Source organism: Musa acuminata, chromosome BXJ3-3 (genome assembly GCF_036884655.1).
Source record: "Musa acuminata AAA Group cultivar baxijiao chromosome BXJ3-3, Cavendish_Baxijiao_AAA, whole genome shotgun sequence".
Taxonomy (NCBI): domain Eukaryota; kingdom Viridiplantae; phylum Streptophyta; class Magnoliopsida; order Zingiberales; family Musaceae; genus Musa; species Musa acuminata.
Window position 1 is genome coordinate 3,602,997 of NC_088351.1, and position 15,291 is coordinate 3,618,287.

Genomic DNA, 15,291 nt, shown 5'->3' on the forward strand with positions numbered 1-15,291 from the left:
CGACCACTATGTCGTCGCCTTTGATGTGAGGAAGGAGCGCACGCAGATCATCCCTCTACCGAAAGAAGCAGCCGTCGCCTGCTTCGACACGATCGGAATAGGCAAGTGGGAGGGGAAGTCGCTGTGCCTAATCCATTACGAAATGTGCACTTGGGTGTTCGGACTGTGGCTGCTGAGGAAGACAAACGACGGTCCGCCAGGGTGGGTGAGAGTGCATGAGGTGAGCTTAGGCCAGATAGGGTTCAGGGAACTCCCCATCGTGAGTTCCGTAATCCTGAGTGAGGTGGCGACGACCACGTTACTTGTTTTCACCATACAAAACGAAGCATATAGCTATGATATAAAGGATGGAAAACTCAAGAAGCTGGTATCGCTGGGATGCCATTACCCACCGTTGATCCCTTACTCTAATACGCTTCGGCCATGCGGTGAAGAAGAGGAGCTGTTGGAAACAACCCGATGAGACTTTTTCCTTTTTCCCTGTCATGTATGCATTGCCGCAGAGAGACCAAAAATAGCATGAAAAATTTTCTTCGGTTTCTCTTAGTGTCCAATGCCTTACTCTTTCTTGTAGTACAATGAAATTATACTACTTTTTAAAAGGCATTATAGATCAAGATATATAAAAGTGTGAATTTATTCAAAATAAAATATTTTTCAATCATCCAAAATTCAAAATGTTAGGATCCATATAACATAGAATTAATGAAATCAAAAGCGTTTAGTGACTAAGAGATAAGAGATATTTTAGAATAATAACATTAGACTCATTCGAGGGAGGAGCTTAGATGAAATATATTATAATATTGATTATGTAAGAGAATCTTAACATAATATAATCCCACTTATTTCTTGATGATAATTAATATTAGTTTCTCACGTCATCCAGATGAAATTATTTGGGCCAACAAGAGCATCAAAACTCTTACAACATAACAGAATTCTCTTTTTTCATTATTGATAAAGGAATCAAAATATCCCACAAACAATATAATACAATAAAAACATAAGTCTCTTTATTTCTCCAATACAAATAAGGAGAGTTTGAGCTTGATTCCCTTCACTCTGTGTGATTCCTAATCTGTCATTGTTCTCACTATACTAATTACCGATCAAGTTGGCAAACAAAACCTAATTACAAATTACCTTCTATAATTAACTATCTTTAACAACCTAATTTTTAACCTTTCAAAAATTATATTAAAATTTTTATACTTACGAAAATAAAACATTAAAATCCCTCTAAGATTAAAAAGATAATTTCATAGGATTAAAAATCAAAAAAAATTATTAAAGTAACATGATCAAATGTTTTACTTTCATAAATATAAAGATCTTAATATAAATTAAAATATTAAAATAAATAATTACAAAGATTAATCTATAATTAGCTCCATCCACAAAGCCATCAGAGAGCATTAAAAGAGCCTGTTTGAATGATCTAATTGGCCATGCGCTTGTGAAGCAAACCATCAAGCGTCTACAATTGACAACCTTAGAACCTAATTATGAAAATAATAACTATGCGTATTCTTTTATAAGTTTTGGTGCCGTGAACATTGTTGATGTTATGTTCTATTTCCTAGCAAAACTGCATCCAAATTATGGAAGTTCTTGCACAGTAGAAACTGTGACTGGGTGGACAAGAACACAGTCAAGCTGCATAAAAGAAAAAGTTACTGCAAGTCCACGAAGAACATGAAGAAGCCTATTCACTACCACGCAGAATTCTTTTACAATGTTTCACTACTACGCAGAATTCCATGAAGATGAAGTTACTGCATGTCCATGAAGAACACGAAGAAGACTATTCAAACTTACAATGTTTTACTGCTACGCAGAATTCCATGAAGATAGCCACCGGCCATTATCAAGGACACGAGAGAAACGACACCTGCAGGGAATACCTTTCCAGACTTCTTGTAGCGAGACCCCATTACAGCTAGAAGAGTCACAGACGTACCTGATAAGTAAAACAGGCAGGTTAAGCACAAGGAGGAAAAAGATATAGCTTGAGCAGAATAGCCATGGTAGAACCGGTTAGAATCATACCTAACCCCAGGGATGATGCGTATAAAGGTCGTTCTGGAAGCTGGGTGTACACGTGACACAATAACGCAGCCGATACCCCTCCGGCAACTAATGACTTCTGGCTGCAGCTCTTCACAAATCCCATTACACCGCCAGCTACAAGGATGCCAATGGGAGAAAAGAAATGTTTAGCCTTCCAATGGAGGAATGCTTGTTTCAAACACAAGCAAGAATGCAGCAGAAAAGGAAAGCTGCTGTGGTTTACATGTCTTATGGGGATAGGAATGTCCATAACCCTCGTGGCTCCATACAAGATATGAAGTCCAACCTAAAATTTTGGATCCATTAACATTACAGGATCAAGTATGGATCCTAGATCTTACCCAATGATACATAAATTGGAATGTCCTATCTGAATCTTAGGTACGGGTCCTCATTTTGGATCCATAAGCTTATCAGATTCAGACCCCAAATGGATTTTGAGTTGAGTATGGCCCGAAAACATCCATATTTATAAATGGCAAAAAGTATGTTTCACAAAAACAAATTGCTTACGAAACTCAGAAACAATAATGAGCACATATAACTTGCAGGGATGGACAATATGACCAAAATATGATTTCTTGGTGACGTTGAAGTACCGAAATAAAGAGAAAAACATCTACACGAGTTGGTAATGAGACATGCATCTTTCAACGTGTGTGTCTTCCCGTAACACTTAAGTCATGTCAGAAAAAAGACCAATGTTAAGATTAGATGTCTGGATATGTACAATGTTTGGGTTAGTCCTCAAAAGGTAATGCATGCTCAGGAAGATTATTTGTAGACTACACATCATATCAAATATGTATCAATACACAGCTTTTTCAGAGTAAGGGTTGTCAACATTTTGAATCTGCTCAGGTTGAGATACCATATGTCAGGCAAAAAATTTCTTTACCCAAAATACTTGTCATAAATCTCTGCAATTCAAACAGAGTGCAGCCTCTGCTAAATGCACAAAAAGTAGCTCATGATAATAGCCTATTCTCACTATTATCTTTTTTTTTCCAGCTATGTATGATGGTTCTTAACAGAGTACTTAAATGCAATAATTACTTATGAGAACTTAAAATGGAAAGTGAGAAATGAGTGCCACATCTGTACAGATAGATATACAAAAGCCTTTCATAACTAGACTCAGAGGATACATGCACCAAGATACAAAAACGATCGATGCTGAGAGTCGCCAGTGTTAGGTCATAACAATGGAGATGTTCATACTTCCTAATACTCTTCCCTCAGAGATTCACCTTTTCCTCCATCTCTAAATCAATTCAAGACTACTACGCCAACAAACACATGATACCGTCATTTAGATATTGCTGCTGCATTAACATCATTAACAAATTTTAGCTGACTTAGAACTATATTCATATAACTAAAAAGATGATGTACCAGCACTTACTAGGAGTTCTTTGTTGAATGAACATCTAGTCTTTAGTGACAACCAATACAAAGTTAGTAACAAGCATCTTATCACTTATCTTAATGTCAAGCTTAAGCAGCCAAACCTGCACTAGTAAGCAAAAAACAGCCTTACAAATGGCACTGCACAGATGATCCTTCCCACTAGGTCCTCTGTAATTGTTCCAAATTACACCACATGCAGACAAAACTATCAGGGGAAAAAGTCAGTTTTGTTAAGGGGGATTGCTAGTATATCCTATGAAGGTTAATGAAATTAAAAGAGTAGCTCTTCAGCACAACTAAAACTTAATAAAATTGTGCACCAGCTGAGCAAAGGCAAAAGGGCTACATTTCTGCTGCATAAGCCGATGAATAAATTGCATTATTTTTCTATGTGGATAATCAAGCAATTGATTTTACGATATACCAGAGTTGTTTTCTACCAAAAATGACACAATAGCACCATTTTGAGTTTTACAAAATATTTTCACAACAAGATGACTGTTGTTTTCTGGTCTGCAATATCTAAACTCAATATTTTTTATTATATCAGATTCTAGAACATAAAAAAACATGGGGTGTTCACTTGGGTTCCACCAAGAAATGTTTGGCTCATGGTATTGACCTCGAATCCTTTTGCCGCAAGAAGGTGTGTCCACTAGATTCTGGTGCAGAGATAAGATTAGGACAAGTTATTCGACAAATATGATCCAATTAACAAGGTCACACACAGAACTCGATGGGAACGATAAAGGACATGAGTCATTTGCTGGGGAACAAAGTGGGCCAGTGTGTAAAGGAAAACTCCACCTGATTGGATAAAGGCTTTACGAAGGATGCCCTAATTGAGGGCAACTACAGCACCAAGTAATGAAATATCAGACAGATCATAACTGATGGGCTAAGTTTACTGTCAGAACAGATCAAGGGAATCGGATTACCTCCGAGGAGGGCAGCATAACCCAGCGTTAGCAGCTGAGATGTGGACTTATCCATCTTCTACTTATCCTCGTTGCACCAATTTCACCGTCGCCTCCACCTCCTGGACCACCCGATCAGAGGCGGCGATGAGACAGACGCTCCCGCCAACGATCGGACAAAGGACAGGGGATCAGGTAGGGGGGTAGGCGGCGGGCGGATCAACCGGCGAAGGTCGCCCGTGGCGGAGAGACGATTTAAGGGCGGAAGAAGACTCCAGAATATTGATTAACATTTAAAAGTACACAGTCAAAGAGTCCTCATTTTCTCACCTGCCCCGTAGTTGGACACTGATCGACCAATCCGTGGAGCCCATGGGAATACTTCACCTACAGTTTCAGTTGGGCCCCACCGATTTGGTTTCCGAAGTCAGAGATGGAAAATGTTTTCCTTCAAAAGTAATTATAGTTTATCCAATCTGAAAATAAAATAATAGTGTTGATCATGACTTTTTGGGATTTGTTGGTTTTGAAGAGAGGAGAAAAAGAAAAGTAAAAGGCATTCTATTAGTGTACAAAAGTGAATAATGTTTTGAAATGTAGGAAAAAAGAAATATACTATACTAAATAATATTACATGATTAAGTCATAAAAGGGAGATTCAAGAAATTTTCTTTCTAATTAAAATAAATAAATTATAGAAAACAAATAACTTTTTCTTAAAAGAATAATTTCTCATACTAATATACTAAATCACTAAGATTTATTTTAACATATGTTGTTTTACATATTAATAATCTTTACATGTGTACATGACATAATAACTCATAATAAATTATTAATATGATGACATGTATAATTTAAATTTAAAAAATAATTAATATTTATTTAAACCCCTGTGATTTTTGTCATGGACCACTTAAACCCTTATGATTTACTCGCGTCTAAAATAATCTTTACATTTTCAACACTAGAGAAGCTACATGTGTATGGTGCCTTATTAGATAGTAGTGGTTATATGGTATTGCTGGTGGTCACTTTCACGATGACGTCTCCTCCCGTCATTGATGATGGTCTTACTTTTTTTTTAGTTTAAATTACATATGTTATTATATTAATGATTTATTATGAGTTAGTATGTCACGTAAATAGATTCTAATATTTATTAATTCAGTCTTGATGAGAGAGACTAATATGCTATATTTTTTAAAATATATGAGTTATTTTAAATATAAATAAATCATAAGGACTCAAGTAGTCCATGGCCAAAATCACATGAGATAAAATGAATCTTAAATTATATATATCATTATATTAATATTTTATTATGAGTTAGTATATCATGTAAATAGATTTTAGCATTTGTTAACTCCAACTTGACGAGAAAAATTTATATAATATATTTTTTAAAATATAGAGGTTACTTTACACAGAAATAAACTATAAATGCTTAAGAGGTCCATGACCAAAATGATTAAAATGAATCTTGACCTTTTTTTTTTTCATGAAATTTTTTATGCAACTAAACATACTCTTAACTATGAATTTAATTAGGATACTTATTGCTACTGATCATACAACACCCAATCCGAGGGCCTTTCCAACTGATCTCTTCAGGATCAGCTCACACAATCCAGCTTCATGTTGAAAGCCATCCACAGTTAGCATTCATCAACTACATAAGATAGCATCACTCAGATCAGCACAATGGTTATCTGAACCACACAAAACATTAAGGACAACAAGATGAACAATGTCTTCCCCTTTATTGGATTCAGAGGTCTCACAAAATGATTATCTATGAGCAATCAAAAAGATGAGTACAAAACAAAATAAAAAAAATTGACAAGAATGGTTCCGCAGATCAAGACAACCTTCTGGCAATCTTGCAAAGTTGCTGATAAAAAAAAAAGTCACGGATCCAAAATTAACAAATCATTTACAGAGGTTGTACCTACCAACTTCCATATCACTGTGCATAGCTCTTCACTGGCTTTCATTATCCACACTTAAAGATTCACCAGTTTATGCACCCGAAGGTCGATAGGAATCTCCAATGGAATTATATCTGTTGTTAGATTTGGAAAGAAAAAAATCATACAAATTCAGAATTAGATGACTCGTCATTGGCTGATTCTGAGCAATTCAGTGGTCAAATCTCAGGAAGTCTTGTCCGGCAAGAAAAGGTACCGAAATCTTGAATCAAATGGGATGATGCTAAAACTCCGAACACCGAGTAACCTCTGCTTCCACTGTGGTTTAGAATAGTGAACTATAATTATTTGATCCGAGGAAAGGTAGCGACAGATCCAGTCAACCAGCAGCGAGTCCTCCACAACACCCTTGGCAAACGAATGCAGCATCTCTGGAACTAACAGCTTCCCCTTATCACTTAAACCTATCGATGCTCGTATGTAGTCCTTCATGGAGTTTTGTAGCTCATCTTGAACATTATCAGCAGTGAAGATTCTCACCTGCATCAAATGGAATCATGTTTGTAGGAGCACAAAGGCAACAAATCACTGTGAGCTGAAACTTGCATCACCTCCAGCTTTGAAAAGAACCATAGATATCAAGCATAAGGTTTATGAGTGATCTTCTACTTGAAATGATCTAAGAATTTGAAGAAGAGAAACAATGCTTTTTTGTAAGTTCATTGTAAGTCACGAACAGTCAAACTCAAGGAAATTTTATCGAACTAGACCAGAAATCCATAAATAAGTAAACCGTAGTATATGAGTTTCTAATTTCTGAAAAGAATTCCTCAGCAGCATTTCATAATTTTTAATTGAAGGGCTTAAAAGCATGCAACTAATACTGGAATAGCTTTCAGCTTCAGGCACATCAATGCATCTTCTACTCAAAGAAGTCAACAGTGAAGTTAGACTAATTTAATTTTACTAGAACAGCTTTCAGCTTCAGACAATTAACATTACTCCTATGCCACCAAATATACACTCTAAAAGCAGTAAATTGTAAGAGCTATTTAACTCACTGCAGGTGAAGAATACATTCCGCAACTAAGGGCAAATACTACCAGGGGCTCGGCGCTGTCAACCGAGTACTCTCGGTGCTCCTTAGAAATCTTAAATTTGTGAAGTGCCAGAGATTGAGCCTGAAAAAAGTGCATCAAACGAGATATATGATGAAAGAAAAGCATACAAAAAGACAATAGGACTGTATACCACATACTAATTGTGGACGATGCATTGGTGGTTTCATCTTCAGAATGACAAATTCAATCTCAGCTGCACTAAATGACTGACCACCTATAGTGTAAGATGCCTGAGGCAAATAACACAATTGTAACAGCATATATCACACCATCAACAAAATGGTCACAGAAAGTTACTAGATAAAACCTTTTGCATTTGAGAAAATAACTTGATGTCACTTCTAGGAACTCCAAATGCCAAATAGGCCTGACAGTTAAAGCAGAGAGGTTGTATCACAAACAACATGAAGAAAAAATATTTCAAGAATATTAATTTCTTTACTGAAAGCAAAATGCAGCACGCATTGAATTTTATTGAGATAAGAAAAAATGATGAATAAGAAAACCATGGTTTTGAATACTGGTCCAGCTTACTGGTTTGACAAATCATCATTATGGATAATGCCATTTGGTATCACTTAATGTACCACTCATATCTATTTTCAGTTTTTTTTCAGAGTTATTGGATGGTACACATCAACAAATGAATCAAGAATCATTTGTTGTCTTATCATGAAAAGAAAAGGTAAGAACCTGTAGCGTTTGCAAGGGGCTTCATCCAATTTATAAGCAAGGGATGCTTTAATTTACAGGCACTAAAGTATCTAAATGCAGAGATGTACTGAATTGGTTGTTAAATTGATGTTGAAATCATTTTTCTCTTTAGAGCATAATACATTAGTATTCAACATGAGACAATAGAACAGGAACAAATTAGTTCTAAACTTACATGCATCATTAAGGCATTATAAACATTGATCCAAAAGGCAAGCTTCTGATTGAGACTCATACAAGCTGGATTCACCTCTGTCAACTGCTCCACAAAAAACCTGAAGTGGTAGAGTTAGAAGTAATAAGTTGCCGTCCCACACTAAACATTGTACCATCTTTTCGAAAATATAAATGTGAGTACAAGACAATCCCAAAAAGTTTTTTATTTGATAAAGAAACTAGCAAAGATCAAACAAGTTTGGTTGGTGTGCTGATTTCGAAAACTTGGTCATCCGTACCACACTAACATAAATAAGCTTTCAGGTCCCAGTTAGGCTAAAAAAAATGATATAAAAACATCACCCAAAATCCTCAAGGAAAGTCGATTGACCTTGCGGTTTTGAATTTCAACTGTAAATCAAGCCAGGGCAACCGGAAAGCAATACACCAACCAAAAATCTTAATAGACTTGATAAATTGCCCCTCATGCAGTCCTCCATCATCATCAGTTGTGATGCATCTTACTGTGGCACACTGACACCCTCAACTTCCCTCTATTATCTCTCTTTCTCCATCTCTTATTCTCAATCAACAGCACATTGTTTTGTAAATTAAAATTGCAGCAGTTCAAATTGATCTAAAAATCTGCTGCTGACATGATGTTCAAAAATTCCATATTTTGATTGACAGTAATCCTCACAACAGTGTAAATATGGTAAATAATGTAATTCATGTAATCAAACATGGATAATTTCTATAATTAAGTTGTGAAACTATAATGCAATTCAGATACTAACTAGTACTTATAGCATAGAAATAAAGTTCCACATGAAGCTCCCCAAGACTAATCATAAGTAGTCTTGTATGGATATTCTAATTAATGAATTATACATACAGACACACAAAGAATTTAACATGTATATTTCCAAGTTGAAAGAGTATGACTTATAACTCATTTAACTACAATTGTACATGGAAAGCAGAAGTGTATGTCATGATACCTGTATCTTTTCAGAGACTCAGCAGCATATTGCAATTGTGCTCTTCCAACTGACATCCAAGAGACTTCAGCTGCCAAAATATAGCTTCCTACATTCCCCCAGTTCATTTTGTAACTTACTCCATATGGATCAAAGGAAGACATTTGTTTATCTACCTCATCCGTTTGGTAAATCCCTTCTGGACTTTGAAATAGTGAGGTCATTGTGGATGAGTCTGAGAAAGACATGAAAGAAGATGAAGATAGGTGCTCGACTGGGGAAGACTGAAAGCCCTCTGAAGAAGACATTTCTGGAAGGATGTCTGATGATCCAGATAGACAAAGAAAGATATTTCTCATGCATCGAACCATTTCTTCTGAAAGCTTGTTTGGGTTGTTCGATATGTCTTCTATAGGAAAATTATTCTTCAATTCAACTTCAACAGATAGTTGAACAGAAGCACCCATATCTGTCCCTTCATCACTAGCATTGCGTGATCTTAGTATCTGCATCAGCCGAAGAGATTGTATGTGAGGTACTATATTGGAATTTAAACAATGTTCTTCACTGGGAAATAACAACATATTTTGCTTAACTGTAGGTGACAGCAAGATAAAGAATGCACAGAACTGACCTCTGCCTCTGGACATCTCTCCATCGATCTTATGTCTGTAATGGACTGTGAATCTTCACAACCAGATAATACATATTTTTGCATTGAGATAGGTGTCTGAGTTAATTGAGACTTTGAAATGCTCGAGGAAAATATATGCTAAACAAGGCAGCAAAAAGTATTAGCAACAAGAATTCCTGATACTTAAATTCACTGAAAAAAATTAAAAGCACAATATACCTCTGGCTTACAGTCAGAAGATGGAGATGGTGGCCCTGGTGTCAGTGGTGGGGATCCTAGATGAGCTTCAGCGACGTGTCTCTCAGCCCTTTCATTGCAAATCTGAAGATGCAAGGTAACCAACTCCTCTTCTAGATTTGAAACAGTGATCTCCAGTGTGGCTATGCTGTGTAGAAGTTCCTGAATCTGAAAACATTGAAGTTGACAAAATACATAGAAGTCCTTAAAAGTGTAGAATATGATTGTTTCATATACCAGAGCCATCTAAAAGTAAATGAAATGGCATGCTGAAGGTTACCTCATCTGGAATGTTATCAGTAGAGTTCAACAAAGGGGCAGCATTTTTAGCCAAAGCATTTGCCAAAGCCTCATGGAGATTGATCTCCTCTTGTAGCTGCTTTTGTAATATCTGAACCTGTGTTATTTCAGCATGTCATAGGAGTCATCCTGTTATAAAGATGAAAATTGGAATGCATATACAGACTGAGGCTACGATCCAAATAAAACGAAAAGAATGATCCGGCATCTATTTGTATGTGGAAGATACATACAATAAAAAGTTTTCCTTTTGGTTATATCCATACAAAAAGAAAAAAAATTGCAACAATTAGGCAACTAAACAGTAATTCTGTAAATTTTAGTATTATTTAGTCTTTCATTGCTTGGTATGATGCACCAGAATAAGAATGAGGATCTTGGGAGAACTACTTGATTAAAAAGGAAAATAAATAGCTTTTGTATCTCAATTCACCAACGAGGTTAAGCCATTAGTCATTACAAACTAAGATCCACCTTATTCTACCAATAAGACATCAAAAGAAATCTATTATTTCTCAGTTTATGGTCCATCTAAGAGCTTGACACAATAGATTCAGTAACATTCATTGTCGTGAAATAAGCCCAATTTATCATTAGGAACAACATAGCATCTTTAAGTTCTTACTACATTGTAATGATCAACTTCCGAAGCACCCTATTATCAAAAGTCAGCATCTCTTAGATTAGTCTACAAATCGATGGCCTAAAATCTGAGGAGCCCAATTCTTCCATGGAACACTGAAACAGACGGAAGAAGAACACCACCAAATGCACTTACTTCTTGTTCGAGCTGCGATCTGTAACAGCACACCTTCCGACGCCTCTCTTCTCTTCCACCACAACTGCTCTTCTCATCCTGACAGATATCAGCATTTATCAAACAAGAAAGAGCAAAGAGAACAGCATCTGGATCGAAGGAAGAAGACAAACCTCCATGCCGGACGAGGACGCGGATGGATCCGAGCGGTGCGGGCTCTTCCCACCACCCCTCCCAACCTTATGCATCAGTCTCCGGATCGACCTCCCACTGTGAAACAGGCGGGGGCGGTTATGCTAAGGCGCACAAGAGAACAAGCAGAAGAAACCAAGTCACAGGGAGAGACGAGAGAAAAGAGAAAAGAGAGGTCTCACAGATTCACGGGCGGCATAGCGCCACTGGAAGAGTACATCTCGTCACCCAAAGCCTCTGCCTTGAGGCACAGCATGTCTTCCTTATCGACCACCACCACAGCTCACTCAACTCCGACTTCTTCTCTCTCTCTCTCTCTCTCTCTTTCTCTCTGTGTGGCGCTGAAATAGGTGATTATAGAGCAAAGCGAAGTGTGCAGTCACTTGTGTCGGACTGTACACCAACAGCAAAAAGGAAGAGCGGTAGAGGTGTTACAATGATGGAAGGGAAGTGCCACTACTGCTGGTGCTGAGAGGAGGAATGGTGAATAGAATAGAGGCGGAGAACCTGACAGGTCATGCTGACCCTTCTTTTTCATCTTTGGTTCTCTTTGCTTACTGGCTGAGAGAGAGAGAGAGAGTTGGGATCCCCGCATGCAGAGTGGCCTTTATTCCCACTTTATTAAAGCAGTACAATTCTTTGGATTCTCCCAATTGTCATAAAAATTAATAAGTATTTTCATAAAAAAATTAATGATGGGGTTTGATGTCATTGGTCACCTTATTTATTTCCAATCCTGGGGTGATAAAAGATTGCATAGGTTGAATGTCTGTATTTTGTCATCTATGATGCTCAGTATGTATTGATATGGGTGAAAAAACACTTTAGGATTTCAGAATAAATTGTAGCTCTTATTTATAGTATTTATATAAGTGTTGTTGAATATGGATAATTATCATATCAGGATCACATTCTTATTGATTGGGCTTGGTGTGTTTAATTGAGATTGAATATGGATAATTATCATATCATTTACTCTTTATTGTGATTCAAGAAAAAAAACTTTTCATTGGTGAAGTACAAGATTATTGTTTTAGAAAATCAATAATTATTATTTATATTAAATAGATAATTAATTATTCTTCATTGTATTTGTGGGAAAGGATTAGTCAGGGGTGAAGTGCAATATTGGCAGCATCAAATAGATAATTAATTGTTTCTCACTGTACCCAACAAATATTGTTGGCATTAAATAGATAAGAGATGTTATAGATGCTTTTGTGCAAGATAAATATATCTAAAGAATTTACTGTGAAAAGAATGATGATTTTAGAGGTAATGTATATTTACATAAATTTGAGAAAGATATTTTTCTGCTTAATCATACATATATATTATGGTGATTGATGTTTGAATCATAGCTTTATTAAGGATTAGAATGCATAAAAAAATAAATTTATCATTTCATATTTATCACTATCATGCTCTCGTAGGATTGAGCTTCCGTCAAAGATATTAATATTAGAATGATATAATTGAAATACTATAATAGTAAGAGATTTTGTGAGGAGTCAATAAGTTAGTTAGAAGTATGGACATGATAAACACGTTACACAACTTGATGGCAATGTGAAAGTAATGTATTTATATGTAAGAGTGGAACACCGAGTTGAAGCATAAGTAAGTGGTACTGACACTATCATAGTATATTATTGAAGTATATTGGGAGGTGATATCAAGTGTAGTAGATCGGTGATCAAGTTCAAATTCTAAAACAATGGTGGTGATGAGTTAATATTTAGCTTTAGTGGTGAATTTTACGATTGTGTTCTATTTCGTAGAACTCTAATTGATCATGTTTGCTCCGAAGAAAATAATGTAGATTGATATACATGTTCTATCATTAGTTTTTCTTGCTCAATTAATATCGATAAAGGGAAGAAAATGAAAGGATGAATGAATACAAAGAAGAAATCTATGATTAAGAGTCTGATATCGCACGATATATTTTAGAATTGATTAATGCATATTTGAGGGCCGATGTATGAATTATGATAATTTATTAACTATAAATAAAAATATTTAGATATATAAAAGATAAATATTATAAAGAACTAAGTACTTGCCGGTATTACGTGGGATCCATAATAAGGATGCTATTAGATAATTTGAGTAATTTAATATAGGAGAATGAGGTGACAACTACTTTGACATTTTATATATTTAATTTTTATAATGAATCTCAAATGTACTTTTGAGACGAGAAAAGTTAATTTTATAATGAATCTCAATTGTACTTTTGAGACAAGGAAAGTCAAGAATATTTTACATTCATACAACCAATACATAATTATATAAATTTAAAAAATATATTTTCTCGATCTTCTCAATCATGTGCTGAAATCATGGACACATATCATTGATCTTCATATCATAGATTGATAAAGGATTAAAACATATGAGAAATATAAATTTCTACGTTCCATATTTATTTTTATCATGCCCCCATAAAATTAAGCTTGCATAAAAAATACTAATCTTATAATGATGTAATTGAAATACCCAACAAGTGACTAGTTTTTTTTTGAGAGTCAACTAGTTGGTTAAAAATACAAAAATTGAGAAATAAGCAGTATAAAATCACAAAACTTGATCTCTAATAAAACAAAAGTCGATAAAAATATGTTTCCAAAAGAGAGTATGATATTGAGTTGGAGTGTAAGTAGGTGATACTGACATCAACATAATATTAATAAATTGCTAGAGTAAATTAAAAGATAATATTAAGTTCATGTAGCAAATTAGAGATCCAATTGAGTAATATATATATATATATATATATATATATATACATATATATATATATATATATACATATATATATATATATACATATATATATATATATATATGTATATATATATATACATATATATATATATATGTATATATATATATATACATATATATATATATATGTATATATATATATATATACATATATATATATATATGTATATATATATATATACATATATATATATGTATATATATATACATATATATATATATGTATATATATATATATATATAAATATATATACCAAAATAAATATAGACACATTTTGAAATATTTCTTATGTCATTTATGTGCTCCAAAATATTTCCAACGTTATTGATATGTTTCGAAATGTTTCAATTGTCATTAATATGTTACGAAATATTTCATATGTCATTGATATTCTCCAAAACATTTTATACACCATTGATATGTTCAAAAATATTTCAAATACAATTGATATATTTCTAAATATTTTATATGTCATTGATATTCTCCGAAATGTTTCATATATCATTGATATGCTCCAATTACTCCTTACTTCATTTGTTATTAATCAAATATATTTTGAATAAAATGATATTTATGATTTTATATTTAATGAAATGAGATCCTTCAATTCTTTTGTCCCTACCTTGCATTTTGATATCAAGTTTGTTTGAAATAACCTCTTTTGTCATTGATATGTTTGTCTAAGCTTTTTAGCTTACTCTGTTATTATATAAATTTTTCAGGTTAGTTTGTCACTCACTAAAATGTTTGAATTTGGCTAAGGTAATGGAAAGCTATTCAAATTGTTGGGCATGTCTTGTTCGTTGATATATTGTGGTTCTTGTATAAGCATATTTTGTAAGTAATGAAATATTATCGATATATATATATATATATATATATATATATATATATATATATATATATATACATATACATATATATATATATATACACACATATATATATATACACACACACACACACATATATATATATATATATATATATATATATATATATATATATATATATATATATATATATATATATATATATATATATATATATATATATATATATATATATATATATATAT

General features: G+C 34.1%; 2 protein-coding genes across 3 annotated transcripts; both read right to left on the reverse strand.

Annotated features, from left to right (window-relative positions):
* Positions 1-1,695: 1,695 nt before the first annotated feature.
* On the reverse strand, positions 1,696-4,657 carry LOC135633127 (protein FATTY ACID EXPORT 7-like). Its single transcript, XM_065142239.1, has 3 exons — positions 4,422-4,657; positions 2,053-2,187; positions 1,696-1,963 (listed from the first exon to the last, which is right to left on the reverse strand). The coding sequence occupies exons 1-3, from the start codon at positions 4,474-4,476 to the stop codon at positions 1,818-1,820; spliced, it is 336 nt and encodes a 111-aa protein (XP_064998311.1). The 5' UTR covers positions 4,477-4,657; the 3' UTR covers positions 1,696-1,817.
* Positions 4,658-6,317: 1,660 nt separating this feature from the next.
* On the reverse strand, positions 6,318-11,810 carry LOC135586684 (uncharacterized). 2 transcript variants are annotated; one of them, XM_065143057.1, is made up of 12 exons: positions 11,605-11,810; positions 11,404-11,500; positions 11,252-11,329; positions 10,454-10,570; positions 10,156-10,341; positions 9,937-10,074; positions 9,324-9,808; positions 8,342-8,441; positions 7,760-7,819; positions 7,590-7,682; positions 7,393-7,512; positions 6,318-6,871 (listed from the first exon to the last, which is right to left on the reverse strand). In XM_065143057.1, the coding sequence occupies exons 1-12, from the start codon at positions 11,676-11,678 to the stop codon at positions 6,557-6,559; spliced, it is 1,863 nt and encodes a 620-aa protein (XP_064999129.1). In that variant the 5' UTR covers positions 11,679-11,810; the 3' UTR covers positions 6,318-6,556. The 2 variants fall into 2 exon arrangements, 1 of the variants encoding a protein (XP_064999129.1); XR_010495043.1 differs by having other exon boundaries at positions 6,732-6,871; positions 7,583-7,682.
* Positions 11,811-15,291: the final 3,481 nt, after the last annotated feature.

Bases quoted from the DNA above. Each gene is read 5' to 3' on its own strand.
- LOC135633127 (XM_065142239.1), bottom strand. From the start codon at position 4,476: ATGGATAAGTCCACATCTCAGCTGCTAACGCTGGGTTATGCTGCCCTC. The intron at 2,188-4,421 runs GTAATCCGATTC...GCATCCTTGTAG, and splicing joins TTATGCTGCCCTCCTCGGAG to CTGGCGGTGTAATGGGATTT. The intron at 1,964-2,052 runs GTATGATTCTAA...TTTACTTATCAG, and splicing joins CGCATCATCCCTGGGGTTAG to GTACGTCTGTGACTCTTCTA.
- LOC135586684 (XM_065143057.1), bottom strand. From the start codon at position 11,678: ATGCTGTGCCTCAAGGCAGAGGCTTTGGGTGACGAGATGTACTCTTCC. The intron at 10,342-10,453 runs GTAACCTTCAGC...CAATGTTTTCAG, and splicing joins CTGATAACATTCCAGATGAG to ATTCAGGAACTTCTACACAG. The intron at 8,442-9,323 runs GTATCATGACAT...CTACCACTTCAG, and splicing joins GAGTCTCTGAAAAGATACAG to GTTTTTTGTGGAGCAGTTGA.